General features: G+C 39.9%; 1 protein-coding gene across 8 annotated transcripts in view; it reads left to right on the top strand.

Moving 5' to 3' along the window:
- TNS3 (tensin 3) overlaps window positions 1-19716 on the top strand; it is a 301059-nt gene that overhangs the window by 197374 nt on the left and 83969 nt on the right. For all 8 annotated transcript variants that reach the window (XM_078377581.1, XM_020811228.3, XM_020811227.3 and 5 more), the window contains 2 exons: window positions 2322-2387; window positions 5445-5549. In XM_078377581.1, the coding sequence (XP_078233707.1) occupies window positions 2322-2387; window positions 5445-5549 (171 nt within the window). The remainder of the gene's footprint in view (window positions 1-2321; window positions 2388-5444; window positions 5550-19716) is intronic.

Below are 19716 nucleotides of genomic sequence, written 5' to 3'. Positions count from 1 at the left end.
AGAGAAATCTTTGTGCCTGTCGTCTCCCTCTGATAAATGCCTTTTAGTTTATCCCAAACTGCTTTTGCTGTTGTCAGTCCTTGAATGTGGGTCAGAAGCGAATCTTCAATGGCCAAAATGATCGTGGCTAGAGCTCTCTCATGCTCTGCCTCTTCCTCCTCACTGGGCTGCGCTGGGGGGGCTCTAACATAGCGCCACAGAGATTCCTTTCTCAACAACATCTCGGCTTTAACTGCCCACGTTCTATAATTATTTTCATTCAGTCTATTTATGGCCAGGCCACCTATATTTCCTCCCGTGCTGTATGCCATCCTTGCAGCTCTCTGTATCCTTCCCTTCCCCGGGTTTACAGACGAACTGGTTTCTGACTCACTATCACTGCTGCTTAGGCTCTCCTCCTCTTTCATTTACTCACCACCTCCCGTTTGCAGCGCAGCGGAACGTTGCTGGGCGCATAACCTCTGTTAAGGGAGTGTGCGTCTGTGACTTTATCTTGTCTCTCGCAGAGTAAAGCGCAGATAAACGCACACAACAGCTTCTTCTTTTCAGCAGTGTATTTACAAAATATATACAGGATATACATACATACAGCACTTCAGTGGCTCAGTATTCAAACCAGCAGCATGACATGCAGACATCAATATACAGGAGAAGAGAAAGACTGTACAGTGTTCATTTCTTAAATACAATTCTGGTATCAGTCTGGTCCAATCCCGTCTGAGGTGACTTCATGCACACAGGTGTGGCAATCTTCATATTGCAGAGGATTGCATCAGCCAGGGATGAAGGAATGACGTCATCTTATTCTTGTTCTGCACACACACATATTATGTTCAGGCTATATAAAAATTATATACCTTAACATAATAACAGTGATAACAGGTCAAACGTACTCAATTTTCAAGTTAAAGCAGCAATCTAATTTCCCATATTCCAAAACTGAACTTTAATTAATTTCTAAACCTAAAATTCCAGTGTTATGATAAAACATGGCACTTTCTTATGCTGTTTAGTTAAGACAATGTATACAATAAAGAAACCTTGACCAGAATCCTATTAGTGTTCATTTAAAGTTTGCTCTGGCCAATTATGGTTAATGGATGAGGTCTCATATGCATGCCTGGTCACACACCTGATTGTAGAACTGAGATGCACTTAAGCATATTATGAGTTTGCTGTAATTAGTGATGACAAATTAGGCAAACCTTACACAAACCATAATAGGATTCCTGCCATAACTTTGTGTGAATAAATGTCCAGAATCTTATCCCTTATGTAAACCACCATAAATCGATTTAAATCTGAGTGGTGAACTTTGCTAGTTAAGGACTCCACATTTGTGTTCCTCATTGCACACCAAGGAAGCTTTGTCTCCTTAACTAGTGGGAAATCACTAGTTGTTTGTTCTGCACTCCAACATGTGTAAGTACAGTAACAAGATTCTGGCCCATATGTATAATTACATATTACAAGGAACTCTAAGAGACTCTAGTATAATGTCAGTATTCTTTTCAGATTGAAAACAACTTGATTGGGCCTCTGGATGTCAATTATAATGCCTCCAGTGACCACTTACTGCTGGAGCATCATCCATGGGCTGGAAGCAGGCAATAATTTTTATGCATTGAATGACCATATTTGCTTGTGGTTTTATATAATTCCTTTTGTTCCACTGCATCTCTGGGCAAACAGATGTGTTGAGTCCTTGATCCAAATTTGCATGTGCAGAGCCCTAAAATTTGTTCCTTCAGATATTCAGGAAGATCTTGGAACTGTTGAAAATTGGGGGATGGTATTACTTCGTGTAGACCACTATTCCTCAACCTGGTCCCTGGCAAATATATTGGACAACAGCTCCCACTGTGCCTGAAAAAGCCATGCAAGCTGAAATTTTGTAATCTAACACATTTAGAGCATTCTATTTTAGGAAAAACTGCGGAGTTAGGGGGACTGACTAGACTGACTCAACATATGACAAGTGCCTGTGTTATACTTGCCATTCAGACATTTTGAGAATAATTGCCTCCTTCAAAGGGAAAAGGTAACCACAAGCTTCTGCAGATAATGTGTGTGGGTTTTTTTTTAATGTTTTGTGGTGTTGGTTGGGTGTTGCTGCTGCTCTTTGTTTTAAGAAAAATTATTATAGCCATTTTTCAACTTTTAAAACCTTCTGCATTTGGGTATAAATAGTGGGGATTTTTGTAAGGCTGCAGGGCAAATTGGAATTTGAAAGGAGATAAGATATTGCAGTCACCCCATCCTGCAATCTTGATTTCTTTTTGTGATCTTGTGATCCCTGGGAACTAAATTTTCCTTTTCAGATGACAGATTCCCTGTCTGTGGAAAGGTTGAACTGGTTTTTTCAGGATCCCCAGGAAAAATCCAAGGTGAGTATTCTGTATAAAAATGTATTTTATACATTTGATCATATATATGTTTACTTCAAAGTTAACTCCATCTCAGTGGGCTTACTTGGCCTCAGTGCACTGTGGTGAGATATTATACTCCATGGAACTTAGTATTCTCACCCATAATCCTTCTCTGCCTGCAGAGACTCTCCCCTTGCATTGTCCTTCAGGAGCAAATTTTTGGAGGGTGAAGATTTTCAGTAAGAAGAGGAGGTGAAAAATTCTTTTATGCATGACTGGAAGCAGAGACGTGGGGAAGTGACCTATTTGGATTATGTAGCTGAGAAACGTCCAGGCATCAGGGCCAGTGGCTGGGTTATTCTGGGAGTTAGAATCTCCAAAGTTTCATGATCTCTAAGTAGAAGTACATACTTGGCCCTGTGGACCTTAGATTTAGTGTGCAGTATTCTGATTTAACTTAGAAATTACAACTCCTTTTAAAAATCACACATACAAACAGCATTTGTAATCAGCATGAGCTCCCCATTTACTCCTTGGACTTGGATTTTATTAAGAAAGACTAAACAGAAGGCTGTTTATTTGTGCTCCTGTTATATTTCAAAGTGACATGAGATTTTTTTTTCTACTCTGAGGGGGTGAAATCCTAAGCTTACATCACAGCTATGTGAAGGTAAATCATTTAAGAAATCTGGAAGCATCCAGGTGACAAATTTTGGGGAAACAGAATCACCAGAAAATGCCAGCTCTTCATGAGCCAGTACTAGAAAACTATAAATACAAAATTGAGGATTTTCATGTCTATTTCATTTCTGTCATCTATTTAACTAATTATTTCTGTGCTTTCCCTTTTCTGTGCCCTTTTCTCATACTGAGTCCACTGGCTCTGGTAGTATAGAGGCTTTTGCTTAGTTGTCAAGTTTAAAGTGAGTCGGAGGGATTTAGTTTTGAGAGAGAATTTTTAAAAAGAGCTTTGGAGAGAGAATTCGTTTTAGACAAATGATTATCCAATTCTCAAAAAAAAGTGCCCACATCCTGTGAATATTCTTGATGAACTCTAACAATTATTTCTAATTTTCTGGCTTACCAGTTCTCAGCCTACTCTAAGGGAGATTCTCAAACTTACTGATGCACAGCTTTGAACTCTCTCTCAAGCTAACTCTAAATCTCTGTCAGTTTTCTGACTGTCTAAATAACATTCTTTTGAACTACCGTAACTCTCAAACCAAGGGCTAAAACAAACATTTCAAAGAAATGTGTGTTTCCTTCTCTTTCAAGCTCTTCTCTCCAATGACAAATCTCCCATTATACATGTTTCTGCAAATAGATTTGCAAAGGAAGTTCATGTTTACATTCTAATGAACAGTTGCACTTCTGCTTTTAATTTGCTTTTACAATCATCTTTTACAATCTTCTAGGGTATGGATTCCAGGTGTCTCATCTAGTGAGGCCCTAGCTCCCCAAAACTGTCTGAAATTCAGGCTAATGCTGTCCCAAAGTTAGTTAATGTTTGTCAAGAGAACTAGCGTACAACTAGTGAATATAAAAAACAATCTGTGTGATCTATTTTTAGAAACAAGGTTCAGGGTTAGGCAGTATGCAGAAGTGATATGTCTCTGTATAAGCGTTACTCAGGAATGCCACATGGGAGGGTGCAGTTGCACTCTGGTCTTACTGGTGAACTTCCCTTGAGCAGCTCGGTGCCCACTGTGTGGACAGGATGTGGGGGTAGCCAAGCCTTTGGTCTGGTCTGTCATGGTTCTTCTGGTGTTCTTACTTAAAAGGTGGGCATGTAGAGTTGGAGGGTTGTTTAGAGACTTAAAGAGGGAAGGAGATCAAAAAATAATATGAAGTGATACTATTTGAATGTGGTATCTCCCTCCAGCATACTCTCTAATTTTCATCCCCGCTGGGTGGGGCTCCGTCTCTCTCACACACAACTTTGCCCCTGCATGCACACAAGACTCCGAGCCCCCACGGGGTTCCATCATGACTGGGACCTCACACAATCACTGTGTAGAAGATGAAGAGAGCTGTGCACAGGGAGGCAGAGATGCACAAGCACGTCCATGTCTCCCTCACTACCCTATTTGTTCCTATGAAAGGTGGGGGTGTTAAATTAAAAGCAGAAGACCCACAGTTTACTACGAATTACTACTTCTTTAGTTTCTCATTCCAGTGAGTTGATAAGAGAGTTGATAAGTCATAGAAGCTGCTTTATACTGTGTACAGCCATTGGTCTATCCAGATGGGAGTTATGTATACCAGGGCTGGGGCAAAATGCAGTTACTAATTCAGTTCCCATCTGCCCTATCCAATAGGGCCATCATGCAATAATGATGAGAGATGCAGTCCTACAACTTCCAGAATTTTGCAGGTTTTTTTCCAGAATTTTGCAGTCAGGCCATGACTGATCTACTTGGATTATCAATGGCTGTCTAAAGTTCTGGGAAAGAATATTTCTGCGCCACTAACTGGAACTGCTGTAGATTGAGCCTAGACTTTTCTGTATGCAAGGCATGGCATCTGCTACTGAATTGTTGCCTTTGTCCAAGTTTTTACGAGACTCCTTTTCAGTTTTATCATAGCAGAGAGAGGGCTGTGGACTCTGTGGAACCCTCAGCTTGGATGAGGGTTCTCTTTAAAATGAAATACCAACTCCTCTGGTGCTTGCCCAGTGAACTGGTATGGAGATTTTGCCATAGATACTTGTGTAACACAGATTGGAGAAAGAACAGAAGGGAGGTTAGTATTTGCCAACACACACAGTCCTAATGGCCATTTGCCATTTTGAGAACTAATCCAAATGTGTGAAAAATGTGTAGCGGGGAGGAGGATTATAATCAAATGCTTCCCCACACCAAATGTGCTTACTTGTATAAAATAAACTGTCTGGGAGAAGGATCTGAGCCTTTCCACTGAAGGGCTAGTTTTTCCATATTCAGAGAGCTGTTTGAAGCAGCACAATTCTGAACAATCACATAGATCTTACTCTTGCTGAATAGGAAAGGAGAAGAAACTCAGGAAAGTATTTTATCCAAACAATTTTAGTGAATCCATGATACTGTAATATTTCAGGATGTGAAAATCTACGGAATGACCATGGTGTGATAGTGGATTACAACACTTCAGATCCATTGATCCGCTGGGATTCGTATGAAAACATGAATTCTGATGGGGAAGGTGAGTGTTGCTGGGATATAAAGGTGATGAGTTTGTTTCACAGGAAGTGTGGCTGTGATTCATACTAAATTTCATGCAAATACCTTTAGTGTCTAATATTGTCCTTTAGATGCTGAAGGCAGACACATACATTGTGTATGACTTGTGTCATGTTTAAGCAGCAGAAGACTTAACACACCTTGTTTTCATCCTCCCAAAAGCCAAATATTCAAATGTGTGTGCTCCTCTTTTCCTAGAGGAAAGGACATTCAGGGCAATTTCATAGAATCATAGAAAAGTGAAGCTGGAAGGGGCCTACAAGGCCATCAAGTCCAACCCGTGCTCAATGCAGGAATATTATCAAAGCATATCTGCCAAGTGATTAAGTTTTTCCTTAATGCCTCCAGTGTTGGGGAACTCACCCAACACACAAGGTAACTGTTTCCACTGCCGTACTGTTTTTACAGTTAGGAGGTTTTTCCTGGTATTCAAGTGAAATCTGGCTTCCTTTAACTTGAGCCCATTCTTGTGTGTCCTGCACTCTGGGATAATTGAGAACAGATCTTGCCCCTCCTCTGTATGACAGCCTTTCAAATATTTGAAAAGTGCTATTATATCACACATACACACCCAGTCTTTTCTCAAGGCTAAACATGCCCAGTTCCTTCAGTCTTTCCACATAAGGCTTGGTTTCCAGCCCCCTGATCATCCTTGTTGCCCTCCTCTGAACTTGTTCCAGTTTGTTAGCATCGTTCTTGAAGTGTGGTGTCCAGAAAGGGACACAATATTCAAGGTGAGGCCTAATCAGTGCTTAATAGAGGGAGACTATTACCTTGTGGGATTTGGAAACTACACTTCTTTTAATGGAGCCTAAAATGGCATTTGCCTTTTTTGTAGCCACATCACACGGCTGGCTCATATTTAGCTTGTGATCTATGACAATTCGAAGATCCTTCTTGTTTTTAGTTTTGCTGAGCCAGGTATCCCCCATCTTGTAACTGTGCAATTGGTTTCTTTTCCTGAGGTGCAATGCTTTGTGCTTATCCCTGTTGAATTTCATTCTGTTGTCTTCAACCCAGTGCTCCATCCTATCAAGGTCATTTTGAATTTTGTCTTCTGGGGTATCAGCTATTCTGCCCAATTCTGTATCATCTGCAAATTTGACAAGCATTCCCTGCAGTCCCTCGTCCAAGATATTAACAAAAATATGGAAGAGCACCAGGCCCAGGACTGAGCCTTGGGGTACCCACTTGTTACCTCCTCCCATTTAGAGAAGGATCCATTAATCATCATCCTCTGAGTACGATTCTGTAGCCAATTGTGTATCCACCTGACACTTCATCTATCCAGCCCACACCTGGTTAGCTTGCTAATCAGGATATCATGGGACACTAGATCTGCCTTGAGCTTTATTTGTCAGCTGTGCTTTGCCCGAAGTCAAGAATCAAATTTCCCCCAGCCCACTGAAAACATCCTGAACCTTGGTGTCAATGGCTCTAGAAAAGAACCAGGAGGATATGCATAATGCCTCTTCCATTAGACTAATGGTCATTTGCCCTTCAAAATTGATCAGCAAGAAGATCTGACCCTCCCACTAGGCTGCTAATTCTCAAATTTTGGTTCCTAACTTGTATTGCAACTCTGTAGTGGAAAGCAAAACAAACAAAAAATCCTAGGTGTGTTTCCATTTATTTTGGACATCTTAGGGATATATTCCTTGTTTTTAGAGGTTAATACAAGCTAGTCTTTTAGCTTAACTTTAGCTTAACTTTTAAGTTATTTTGTGATAAGAATATTTCTTTACATGTTGAGCTTCTTTCCCAGTTGCAATGATAAGAGTATTTGTATTGGCTTCTTATGAGAGGAGACTTTCCTCCATGCCTTCCTGCTGAAGGGAGTTACTTGCCCGTTCTGCTTCCCCCCCTCTCTTCAGCTTCTAGTATATTCTGGAATGCAGGAAGATCTAGCCTATAAAATTCATAGTTAGCCTGCTCAGCCTTGGCCTTCATGCTTGAGTAAGGAACCAGCAAAGTGCCTAGGTACCGGCACTTTGTAAACCACTGCATTTAGGCAATGTGGAATGGCCACCTCAAGAGTCAGAGCTCCAGGGGGCTGACCAATCACAGCCTCTGTCATTATGGCTTCCACTACCTTGTTGACTCCTCTTTGCAATGGTGAGTGCTGCTATCAAGAAGGAGTCAGATGGGCCATCAGGAACTGTAGTGGTTCTGTCTTTGCTTCTTCCCTCATTCCAGACAGACCTTTCACCTACGAGTTGTGAGAAAGGCTATAGTTGGGAAGTGGTTGGGTGGACTTTCCAGAGCCTCATGGAGTCCAAATGTCTTGCTGTGATAGGATTCTCTGGAGAAGGCAATGGGGGCAGAAGCCTTGGAGACTTATCTGTGACATAGTGTCACAGGCAGTCTAAATGACCTGGTCTGATATGCTTGCTTGTTAGAGATGTGATTATTTTCCATGCCAACTGTGCCATCCTCTGAGAAAGAACCTTTCACAGTGAATCATTTGGAATTGGGGAGGGAGGAGCCTGGGGAAAGTTGGGAGGGAAAAGAGACAATAGTGATGTGGCAACAGCAATGGAGGCAATGCATGTTCTCTAATCTCTGACAGTAGGACACCATCTTCTGCTATTCCTACATAAAGAGACTACTTCAGTATGATAGTTATTTTGTTCTCAGAACATTTTACTGTCTTGACATTGGTCCAAATCCTCTTACATATGCTGGTGTAGCACAAAAGCATAACTCTTTGAGACAAACTGTCCCAAATTAAGAAATGATCACAGACATTATCAGTTGCATACTGAGTTGTATGACCCAGTTTTCAACTGATAATGTCTACGGTGATTTTTAAAACTGAGACAATTTACCTCAAAAAGTCATACCATTTGTGTGGTGACATAAGAGGTTTTTGGCTGTCATTTTAACAACCACCAATGCTATGAAATAGGAAGGATGGGATGAAGTGTGGGGAGAGAATCAGCAGAAATTCTTGGAGGCAGTGGGAGCTGCTTTTGTACAAGTGGAAGTGCTTTTTCACCTGTTCTAGATATCTTTTTTTTTTAAAAAATTATTTTTTAACATAAGGGATGACAGAAAGGAAAAGGGGAATTGGAATTTATGAGGAAGAGGGGAGACAATAATATACTTCCATCCATTCTATACCTATTGCCATATCAAGATTTTAAGTTATTCTATTTACTCTTTTCTGCCTTCTAGATTGAGTACTCATTTCATTATATGCTATTCACAAGCTGTCTGTTGATTCAATCCACTTGTTAAATAGATCCCATCTTTCTGTTGCCTTTTGCAAGGGATATCTTTTGAGTGTAACCCACTGTGCACAAAAATACGAGAAAATGAATCTTGTTTAGCTGGCTAAACTCTTCATGTTGCTCATTTTGCCCTGATTAAAGCATTCCATTTTAACAAATTGTTTATAAATTGAGGAGAAAATATTATGAACCTAAACTTATAGAAGGGAAGAAACTGAACACGAGTGTACTATATTAATGCATGGAGAACCCTCTGGACTTCAAAATAGAAATAAAAATAAAAGTAATAAAATTCTGTACTAAACACAAATCTTGAGTAAAAATTTTGCAGTGAGTATCATTGTAATTAAAAATGTTGCAACCAGTATAAACTGCAGAGTTTTAAGCTGCCTTGCATAATTTGTTTTGTTTCTGTCAGTAGTGGGGAGTGGCAAAGAATGTATAATTATAAGTTTATTACTTCATTTTAAAAGGAGGCTGGAATTGTTTAGAAAACGAAGTTGAATACTGTGTTGTGTTTAAATCTTGAGCAGAATTGTAGTACATCTGTGATCTTGGTCAAATATTTTTCAGTGGTGCTTGAAAATTCAGCAGCAACTCATGAAAAAAAATGTGCAGGTGAAATAATGTTTGCACTTAAAATGGAAGCTCCATTCTAGCATAAGCAGTGAGAAAGTGGTATAGTTGGCCCAGGTGGGTCAGAAAACATTTGGTGCAGCTAAAAGTATTCTGAATTTATATGCCAATAATCAAAGCTTTAGAAATTGTACCTTATGCTCATTTGAATTTTTGGAAGTATAGCCAGGTGAGCATTGGCTGTCTTTAAGGAATTTACTCTTGAGAAAATAATTTCATTTTTTTTTTCTGGGATGTTTTTCTGCCTTACTTTTCCTTAACTAAAAGCTGTTGAATAGGGAGGTGCCCTCTTGCATAGTTAAATACTTGTTTTCCCAGAGGGCTGCTCAAGTATTACAAAACTCTTGGTTTGAAACAAAACTCTTGTGGCTCTGGTGCCTCAGAAGGAATGCAAATGCTTACCAACAAAAACAGCCAGTTCAGTACCGTTTCTGGTAAGTGAAGCTGAAGTATACATCGGGAATGACCAAATTAACTTGAGGTTTCGATCCTTAAACTATATGTTCTTTAGAAAGAACATGTCTGAGAGGGGAGAGGGAGACAGAAATTTGGAAGAAAAAATAAAAGTCTATTTTTAAATCCCAAATACTGTGTACCACTGCATCTTCCCCTCTGCTTTTATTTGGCCACCAAAGCAAAAACACTTAATTGTGGAATTTTACATTGTCACTTTGGAAGGAAGCCTTCTGTCTTTTCTCTCGGTCGTACTATCTTGCATGGAAAGATTTTAATTTGTATCCCTTTTTAATCTGCATCCTTTCAGCTGTAACAAAGATTAAAATAATTGCCCTTGACTTCTTGCTTTGTATTATTTTTATAGGATATATATTCATCCTATAACAATAATACAAAGCAAGAAGTCAAGGGCAGTTATTTTAGTCTTTGTTACAGCTGAAGGGATACAGATAAAATGAAATCTGCCTGACTTCTACATGCATGCTTTTTGTTAAGTTTTTTCACAGTGTTTTAAAAATGGTTGTTGTGGGTTTTTCGGGCTTCTTGGCCGTGTTCTGAAAGTGGTTCTTCCTAACGTTTCGCCAGTCTCTGTGGCCGGCATCTTCAGAGGACAGTAAACTGTCCTGTGTTTTAAAAATATTTGCTACATTTTTGTCACTAGAGAAATGTATGGCCTTAAGTCTTTGTTTAGATGCTGTAGACAATCTACTAGTTTAGGATTTCTGGTCTATGTTTGGTTGTGCAGTGTGTTGATATTTCTCTAAACCATAGTAGATTTATGTTTATGTTTGAGTCCCCCTGCTTTAGAAAGCAAAAGAGTGTTTTCATTGGTAAGGCAAGTGGGTTTCTTCCCAAGAGATTTGAATTTTTTGAGATTATCTGAAATTTGGCAAAAATGCGAACATTGCCCAAATGTGAAAGTGGCGATATAGATTTGGAATTTCGGTTCAAAGAAGTTATTTCCACAAATTTCACATGTCCTAGCTTGCTGATACACCTTCATTTGGTTTTGAGAGGTGTCAAATATGAAATATCATGAGCTTGTCAATTCTCTTGGTTTCGTATTTTATTGTAAGACCTCTATCAAAATAAATTTCCACCTCAGGTTTGGAGTTTGATTCCCCACTGTCCCTCCCTGTCAAGGGCTGGATTCAATAATTCATAGGGTTTTCTGGTTCTGCAGTTCTAAGATGATGATGATTAAATATAAAACAGCACTAAAATCAATTACTTCTGGATGTCAGGCACCTGTATCAAGGATTTTTGGAGAAACTCAGAGAGAAATTCAGTTAGTATTTTAATGTCCAAATCTTCTAAGATTCTTCTGTCATTTTTAGATTAATGTTCAGTACTTGAATACAGCATCAGTTAAATAAATGTTTGGGTTTGTGAGAGGGCAAGGGATCTACCAGTTTTGATTTTGCGTTTTATATTAACATTCCAAGAAGAGGAATATTTTCCAGGAAATGATCTCCGTAAACTCAAGTTGGAGGAAAGTTTTAGTTAGAAGCCAGGTTGACACATTTAAATACAGTATAATAAGTATTAAAAGTGTTAAAGCTTGCCTCCATTGCTTCCTCTGTCCATTGCATTTCTGTGCTATTTTTCCAGGCTTCAGGCTCATATACAAAATTACCTCAAAGTCCCATAAATTTAGTATGTCATAATTCTGAGTAGACGTGCATTGGATTGCAGTCTACTTTGATGTTAGCATGACATTATGTACCCAATCAGAATTGTTATAGTAAACAAAGCTGATTTGGAAGGAGGGCTGCAATACCACAGCTAAGCATAGCAATGATCCTAGCCTGTGAGGGATTACATGGTGAAGGTAATGACATCTTGTCAAATCAAGCCTGTTAATTGATGTAGTGATTTTCAGATAGGTGTATGTTTTGATGGTAAAGAAAATATTCCTTTTTCATCCTAGAACTAATAAGAACATCTACAGATACTTAGGTTGCTGATGTTTTACAAACAGCAGTATTATTCTCAGCTGTACAAACATCAGTCTTGTTTATCAGAGGTTTCTCTGCTTATGTGCTGCCTGTTGCTTTCATATGTATTGACTGGGGCAAATTGAAAAAGATTGCTGTAGGAAGCAATTGTAATAACACTTTCCCTATACAGTGGGGTCTCTACTTAAGAACTTAATCCGTATTGGAAGGTGGTTCTCAAGTTGAAAAGTTCTTATGTTGAATCTGCATTTCCCATAGGAATGCATTGAAAACCATTTAATCCGTATCTGCTCTTTTCCATCCATAGAAACTACAGTGGAACCTCTACTTAAGAACTTAATCCGTTTTGGAATGGTGTTCTTAAGTTGAAACGTTCTTAAGTTGAAGCAAAATTTCCCATAGGAATGGACTAAAAACCAATTAATCCGTTCTGGCTGTTTTTTTGTTATGTAGAGGTGCGTTCGTACATTGAAGCCTTAGTTCCCATAGGAACTAATGCAAAGCTGGTTAATACGTACTCTACCACTAGGGGGAGAATTTTTTTTAACCTAAGATGACCTAAGGTTAAAAAAAGAGCAGGAAGGGTTTTTTTTCCTGTTCTTATCTTGGATTTCTGTTCTTAAGTAGAAGCAAAATTTAGCAAATGGAGCTGTTCTTAAGTTGGATTGTTCTTAAGTAGGGACGTTCTTAAGTAGAGACCCCACTGTACTGCACAAAGCAGATTTGCTGAAAGAAGTAGAAAACTAGCATGTCATTCTCTTTAAAAAGAGAAATAAATTGTGTGTGTACTTTGTCTTCTAACACATTGACCAAAGAACTTAGCAATTAATTATATGGACATGCTTATGGATTTTCCTTGAAAGATTCCCTGTGTCACGAAGCCTGTCCACACTGCAAAATCTGGTACAATCCAGCTAGTGTTTAAAAAGTCCTTATCTTAAGTGCAATCTGTTTTAACTCTTGGTATCTGTCTGCAAAGGCAGAGCAAAGAGCTATTTTTGCATCTCAATGAATCATCCCAAAAAGATTGCATGCCCTAGCCCTCTACCAGAAAGATACGGGCCAGCTCTTGAAGGGGAAGGATGAATCATATTGAAATCAAAGTGGACAAGATATTTGAGTCTCTTTTCTTCACTGTTTTTGAGCTCCTTCAGATCTTTGAATGGGGCAGCAAAAGAATAATCCCAATTTTTCTCCTCATTCCTCACAGGAAGCTATAGATGTGAGAGATGTACATTTTATCCCCACATTGGATGGGTCTGTATCATCTCAGTTCAGTGGACAATAGAGACACAAATAATTTATTCTCTTGTTTATTTTTCTGACTGCTGATAGTCCTCTTTTAAAGATGTGTAGAAAGGCACAGGTTTTCTCACCTTCAGTTGAATGTGTTTACTAAAGTGCTGTTAATACTTGCATAACTACATGCTTATAGGCATGCTCCCATTCAGTACCTTTACCTCATGAGTGACTGGAATGCATTAATAACACTCTGGAGCCCCACTTAAGCCTATTTAATACAATGGATCTATGTGTGTGAAATAGCAGTACTTCTTATTCTAAAAGTAAACATGAGGAGTTGGCACACATCTCTAAATGGAGGTCCAGTTTCCTTGTCACCTCCATGTACATTTAGGATTACATTTTTATAGTGCATTCCTGTGCAAAACTACATGCATTGAAGGCCAGAGAATTCAGCAGTGTGAGGTTTTTCAGTACCTTCCCCCTCAGATTTTTGTATGCCAGCCATAGATACCTCCCTCACCTCTTCTTTAACATTATTATTTAACATATTTAATGGGTCCAACTCAACAAACAATTCACGTTTTTCTTCAACTGTTTTCCCACCAGCACTTTCTTATTTCATATTTAACAGTTCACTTAGTAAAAGACGAGGATCAGAATCAACATCTTGGTCAGGACTCTTGCTCACCACTTTTTGTCTCAGAACTTCTACTTCTGTATTCAAGATGGATCAGGGTTAATCCATGAGGTGCTGAGGTGCATCACAGCTGCACAGCTGGGTGAGTGCCCAGGCACTCAAAAATGATACACCCCAGCACCTTGTCAGTTTGACACAATTAGTAATTGCAAACCTTATGTGAATGCCGGTAGGATTTTGGCTGGTGGCTACATTTTATTACATCACACACACACACACACCCTTCTGATTAAGGATTGAGAATATAGGGGAAAAGGAAAAAAGAAACAGCCAAAGAGATTGTTTGGTCAGAGAGGCCACAATTCAGCAATTTGGCACTTCCTTATTTTTGGAGTAGAGTGAGAGAGAAATGTAAGTAACTACTACCAGTAGCTGCTGCAAAAGAGAAAAATCTGAGTGTAAGACTGAACGCTGCTGCACAGAGAGTGCAAAGAGAAGGAGCTGAATGAAGGTGTAGGCATTCAGAACAAAACATTCTGTCACTTACTGGTGCATAGTTGTAGTTTTTGAAGTGGTAGATGTGTTAGTCTGTGTAAGCATATCAAGCAAACAAACAAAAAATCTTATGTCTGAAGTAGTGGACATGATCCAAGAAAGCTCACATTAAAATATAGCAGTTAATCTGTAAGCTGCCAGAATGATTTTGTCTTTATTTTTGTTTTCGCATTTGTTTTGTTTTACTTCTTGTCTGAGGCTTTGGTCGAACGAGGGAAATGTTTTCTAGTTCTTCCTATACTTTCTGTACCTCTATTGTACTGAATCGTGGTCATGTGGTTGATTTCCCAGGACAAATGTCCCAACAACTTTCAGCAGTACTGATTTATTTCCTCTTATTTGTATTGTTATGGCTGGCTACACCATGGTACCAGTTTATTTCCTCTCTTGCTTCAAGGGACAATTTAGCCCCTTGATTTATATATATAGCAATATATTGATACAGTGGTGCCTCGCTAGATGAACGTCTCGCGGCATGAAAAACTCGCTAGATGAATGGGTCTGGCTAGGGTTTTTGTGCTTTGCAAGACAATCATTCCTATGGCCGTTTTCTGCAAGACGAATGTTGCGATTTTATTTTATTTTATTTTATTTTATTTTATTTTATTTTAGTCCAGCACCATTTTTGAAGATCGCACCCTTTCCCCCTGCTTTGGTAAGGCTCTGAACAGAATAGGGGGAGGGGAGAAAGCCTTTTTCCATTTGGAGCCTTACTGAAGGCAAGGGGAAAGGGCCTGATCTTCAAAAATGGTGCTGGGCTAGCCTCTGCAAGCGCCACTCACCAGCTTTGGGGGTCCCCCAGGGCTTACCTTCCACCATCCCAGGACTTGTGGGGGTCCCTCCGTGTGGCGATGGGTGTTTGCAGAGGTTTGCCCAGCACCATTTTTGAAGTTCCCACCCTTTCCACCTGCCTTCAGCAAGCCTCCGAAGCCCCCGAGGCTTGCCAAAGGCAGGGGTAAAGGGCGGGAACTTCAAAAATGGTGCTGAGCAAACCTCTGCAAATGGCCATCGCCACATGAAGGGACCCCCGTGAGTCCTGGGATGGTGCAAGGTAAGCCCCGGGGAACCCCCAAAACTGGCAAGCGGCGCTTGCAGAGGCTAGCCCAGCACCCCCACAAGTCCTCAGATGGTGCAGGAAAAGTCTCCAAAGTGCTCTGAAGCCAGCGCGCATGGTTGTGGGGCACGCCTGCCAGTGTTCCGATGGTGCAGAGAAAGCAATCGGAACACTGGCAGGGGCGCCCCACAATCGCGCGCACCAGCTTCAGAGCACTTCAGAGGCTTTTCCTGCACCATCAGAGGACTGGCGGGGGACCTCCAGAGCCAGCGATCGCAGCGAGGGGCCCCCCGCCAGCCCTCCAATGGTGCTTCCCCAGCTCCCTATCTGGTAAGTGACTTTTTTAAAAAAAATTCCCATAAGAATGCATTAATTAGATTTCAGTGCATTCCTGTGGGAAATCATGCCTCGCAAGATGAATTTTTTGCAAGACGGCATTGACCGCGGAACCAATTAAATTCGTCTTGCGAGGCACCACTATATATCAGAAACAAGTCTCCCTCAAAGGTACACAACTGCTCAAGCACTCTTGACTCTGCCCCCCAGACAGCTTTCCTCCTTCCCTGTGCACCCACAGCGATCATTTCCAGCCCCCTTTGTTTCAGCTGCAACAGAACTCCACACGAGGGGGGGGGTTGGATTTGCACATGGGAGGGTAGACATTAGAGGGAATTCAAGAAGGGAGTTCTGTTTAGGAAAGTGTCCTCTGTTGGCACTGGCTGGTCCTGCAAGAATGCATTGTACACAAGACTTGGGATATCCGTGCAGCAGTGCTGGCAATCACCCCCTCCCGTGGTAACATTGACATACCAACATTTAAATGTATCTTCCCATAGAATAGAGAAAAATATTACACGCCAGTAATGTGATGCTTGAGACCCCCCCTCCAGTGATTACAAATGTATCAATATATCAGGCACACACAAAAAAGTGTGTGCTGTAGTAATGGTGGTCACCTTCTGGCTTTGATTCTGAAAAGAAGTGAGGCAGGGCGTGCAACAGAGGTATAAAATAACACAATCCTCCTGGCGATGGGGAAATATTCTGCAGTTATGCTGCTGGCTAGGAAAATGTCTTGATCTTGACTCAGCCTTGTGAACACACACAAAAAAAGCAACTAACTGGAGGATAACTTGAGACCATTTCTCTCATGTGACCAGAGCCTGATATGACTGATGTATATGAATCAAGCATAGGCTCATGATGGGCTATAGATTAGCTGTGTAAACCATAAGGGTGAGAAGAGAGAGAGAGAGAGAGAATAGAAGGGACCATGTATGTGATACATAGTTTGCAGTTTAAAGTACCTTCTTAAGCAAGACAGTTTCATTATTCTTTAGCTGTAAGGAAGGGTTCAAATTTCATTCCTTATTGCACCCACAGACTCCTCCCTTGTGTTTACATTTTCACTGCCTTTTCTCACTGAATCCAAAGTTTCATGCTTGTCCTGGAAGAGAAGAGTTACCTTTGGCAGCTGCTTGCAGTAGGAACTGAGAAATAGCTAAAATTGTTGCTGTTTTTCAAATCCAGCTTCTTTTATCTTTTTGTGTATTGTATTTCTTGGAAAATGTTGATTTTAAAATAAGCCAATGATTTTGCTGTCTAGAAAGGTTGGGAAATTTCAAAAAATAGAAAGGTAAGATACTCTTTATTTTTTTACATTCTCTCTTTCTCTATGTAATAGTATATGTTAGAGCATTTTGTGAATGACAGTTTGCATTTGGAAAAAAAACAGGAATCAAGACATACAACACACACAAAAAACAGATTTTACTTTGCAAAGAATGCAGTTTTGGACTTGTACAGCTTTGCCTAAAGGTAGACATTTATTTCTCGGGGATGTGTGTGTGTGTGTGTGTGTGGTGTGTGTGTGTGTGTGTGTGTGTGTGTGTGTGTTGGAGGGGAGCATTGGAGGGAGGCAATCTATTAGACTCTTTTTCTGTTTCAAAACCATATGTATTACTCTTCTAAGGTGTTCTACCATCCTCTGTCTCTATGGTGAAACTAGGACAGAATCTACATTGCTAAGCTCTGTAAAGCATGAATATCCCAAGCTGGGTTGCCTTTCTAAGGTGTGCTTTCTCAACTCCTGAATAGTTTGAAAAGAAGATAGTTGTGGGAGCGGTCAGAAAACCTGAGAGACTGTATGCCTTCACTCAGTTGTAATATGAAGTTTATGAAAGGAAACTCAAGAACTGTCCCACAGTGGAGTTGAATCAGTATGTCTTCACTACTTTTTTTCTTCGGAATTGCCTTTGTTAACTGGGTTATATTTTTATACATTATGGCACATACATAAAACTATTCATGCAGCCTCTACGTTGAATGCATATGCATCTGTATGTCTGATTACTGCCTGTAGTTCATGTAGAAAAAACAATTTTACCTTTTCTTTTTTTTTTCTTTTTTGGCTATGAGGGAGTCAAAGGTATTCCCACATTCCACCGGCATGGTGAGTTGAGCCTGAGGGAAACAAAGTCAGTACCAGTTTCAAGGGTTTACTGTGCATAGCATTTTGACAGGGTTAGGTGTGGGAGAACAGCTATGTTTTTGTACTGTTTTTGCAGGCAGCTAGCTTCCTTGGAAAAAATGAGAGCATCGAGCTTTCAAGTAGAATGAGGTATTTCTATCGTTAAGAGTGCCATGTAGTTATTAAGGTGATCACAGTCAAGCATTGCTCTGTTAGCATGTTTCTGCCAATTGTACTTTGTGAAAGAAAGAAAGAAAAAGAAAGAAAGATTTTTTTCCTTTCTCTCTGTGTCTGCTGCATCTATTAGTTTTGTTGCTTTTGATTTTGGCCAAACGGGGTGGCTGCTTAGGCTTTTAATGGATAAAGATGGCAAAGCCCAATGTCTGAAATAACTTCATAACTTTTCAAGAGTGAGACATAAGAAAGGACACGTTGCTAACCCCTAGGCCAGAACTCAATCATTCCTAGTTTTGTTCTTAAGTATGGATACGTATACATTGTTTTAAGTATGAATGTTTACAGTGGGGTCTCTACTTAAGAGCGTCTCTACTTAAGAACAATCCAACTTAAGAACAACTCCATTTGCTAAATTTTGCTTCTACTTGAGAACAAAAATCCAAGATAAGAACAGGGAAAAAAAACCTTTCCTGCTCTTTTTTTAAGGTCATCTTAGGTTAAAAAAAATTTCTCCCCCTAGTGGTAGAGTACGTATTAACCAGCTTTGCATTAGTTCCTATGGGAACTAATGCTTCAATGTACGAACGCACCTCTACATAACAAAAAAACACAGCCAGAACGGATTAATTGGTTTTCAGTCCATTCCTATGGGAAATTTTGCTTCAACTTAAGAACGTTTCAACTTAAGAACACCATTCCAAAACGGATTAAGTTCTTAAGTAGAGGTTCCACTGTAGTTTCTATGGACGGAAAAGAGCAGATACGGATTAAATGGTTTTCAATGCATTCCTATGGGAAATTTTGCTTCAACATAAGAGCTTTTCAACTTGAGAACCACCTTCCAATATGGATTAAGTTCTTAAGTAGAGACCCCACTGTATGTATTTTGGGGATATTACTAAATTTTGTGTAGAACAGGTCCTTGTGTATACATTATAGTAGAAGAGGGGTATTGATTTCTATGTAATCTTCATTTGGTTCAGTATAAATAATTAGAGTGACTCAGTCTATAAAAGTCAGGTAGTTATTGCCTGCTGTGTATACTTGGTAAATATTGTGGCACACATGGCATATAACGTTTACACTATCTTGTTAAGCTTTTTTGCTTATTTGTTGTGGACAAGCAACCCACACACAAGTTTTAAATTGGACAGAGGATTTCTGAGCCTCTACTGGAAAGAACATAGAAGACAGACTGAACACTGTTTCGATACATACCTGGCCTGGTCGAGCTAGGATCTTGTCTATCCAAAAGTCTCCAGTTCAGCAAGGAGGTGATGTCAAAACTGTCCTTTCAGATGATTGTGGAATTCACTTCAGAATGGATGAAGAACAGAATAAATCTGTACTGCATACCACCAAAATGTTCAAATCAGGCAAGACTCTTCATGTTAGCATTAGTGCATATTTCGTAGTAGAATCCTGCAAGCAGAAATGGCTGGTGAGAATTTCTTTGCTTCTAGTGACAGTGCAAACCAGGAGAGTATTGAAGCTTAAGAGTTTCTTACTGGTTGCTTGGATCTCCATTGTTTCTAGTAATTCATTGTCAGTGTTGCTGCTGTCCAGGACATGTGGGTCTGGTTTCTAGCTACTTTTTATGCTTGGGCCTGTGCATGTACTAAGAATCTTTGAAAAGTCATAACACCACCATGAACAAGAATATGCCTCCACAGTGAGTGAACTAGCCCAGGATAGTTTTATACTTTTA

Source organism: Pogona vitticeps, chromosome 6 (genome assembly GCF_051106095.1).
Source record: "Pogona vitticeps strain Pit_001003342236 chromosome 6, PviZW2.1, whole genome shotgun sequence".
Taxonomy (NCBI): Eukaryota; Metazoa; Chordata; class Lepidosauria; order Squamata; family Agamidae; genus Pogona; species Pogona vitticeps.
Note: the sequence above shows the minus strand (reverse complement) of the source record. Positions and strands in the feature narration are given on the sequence as shown.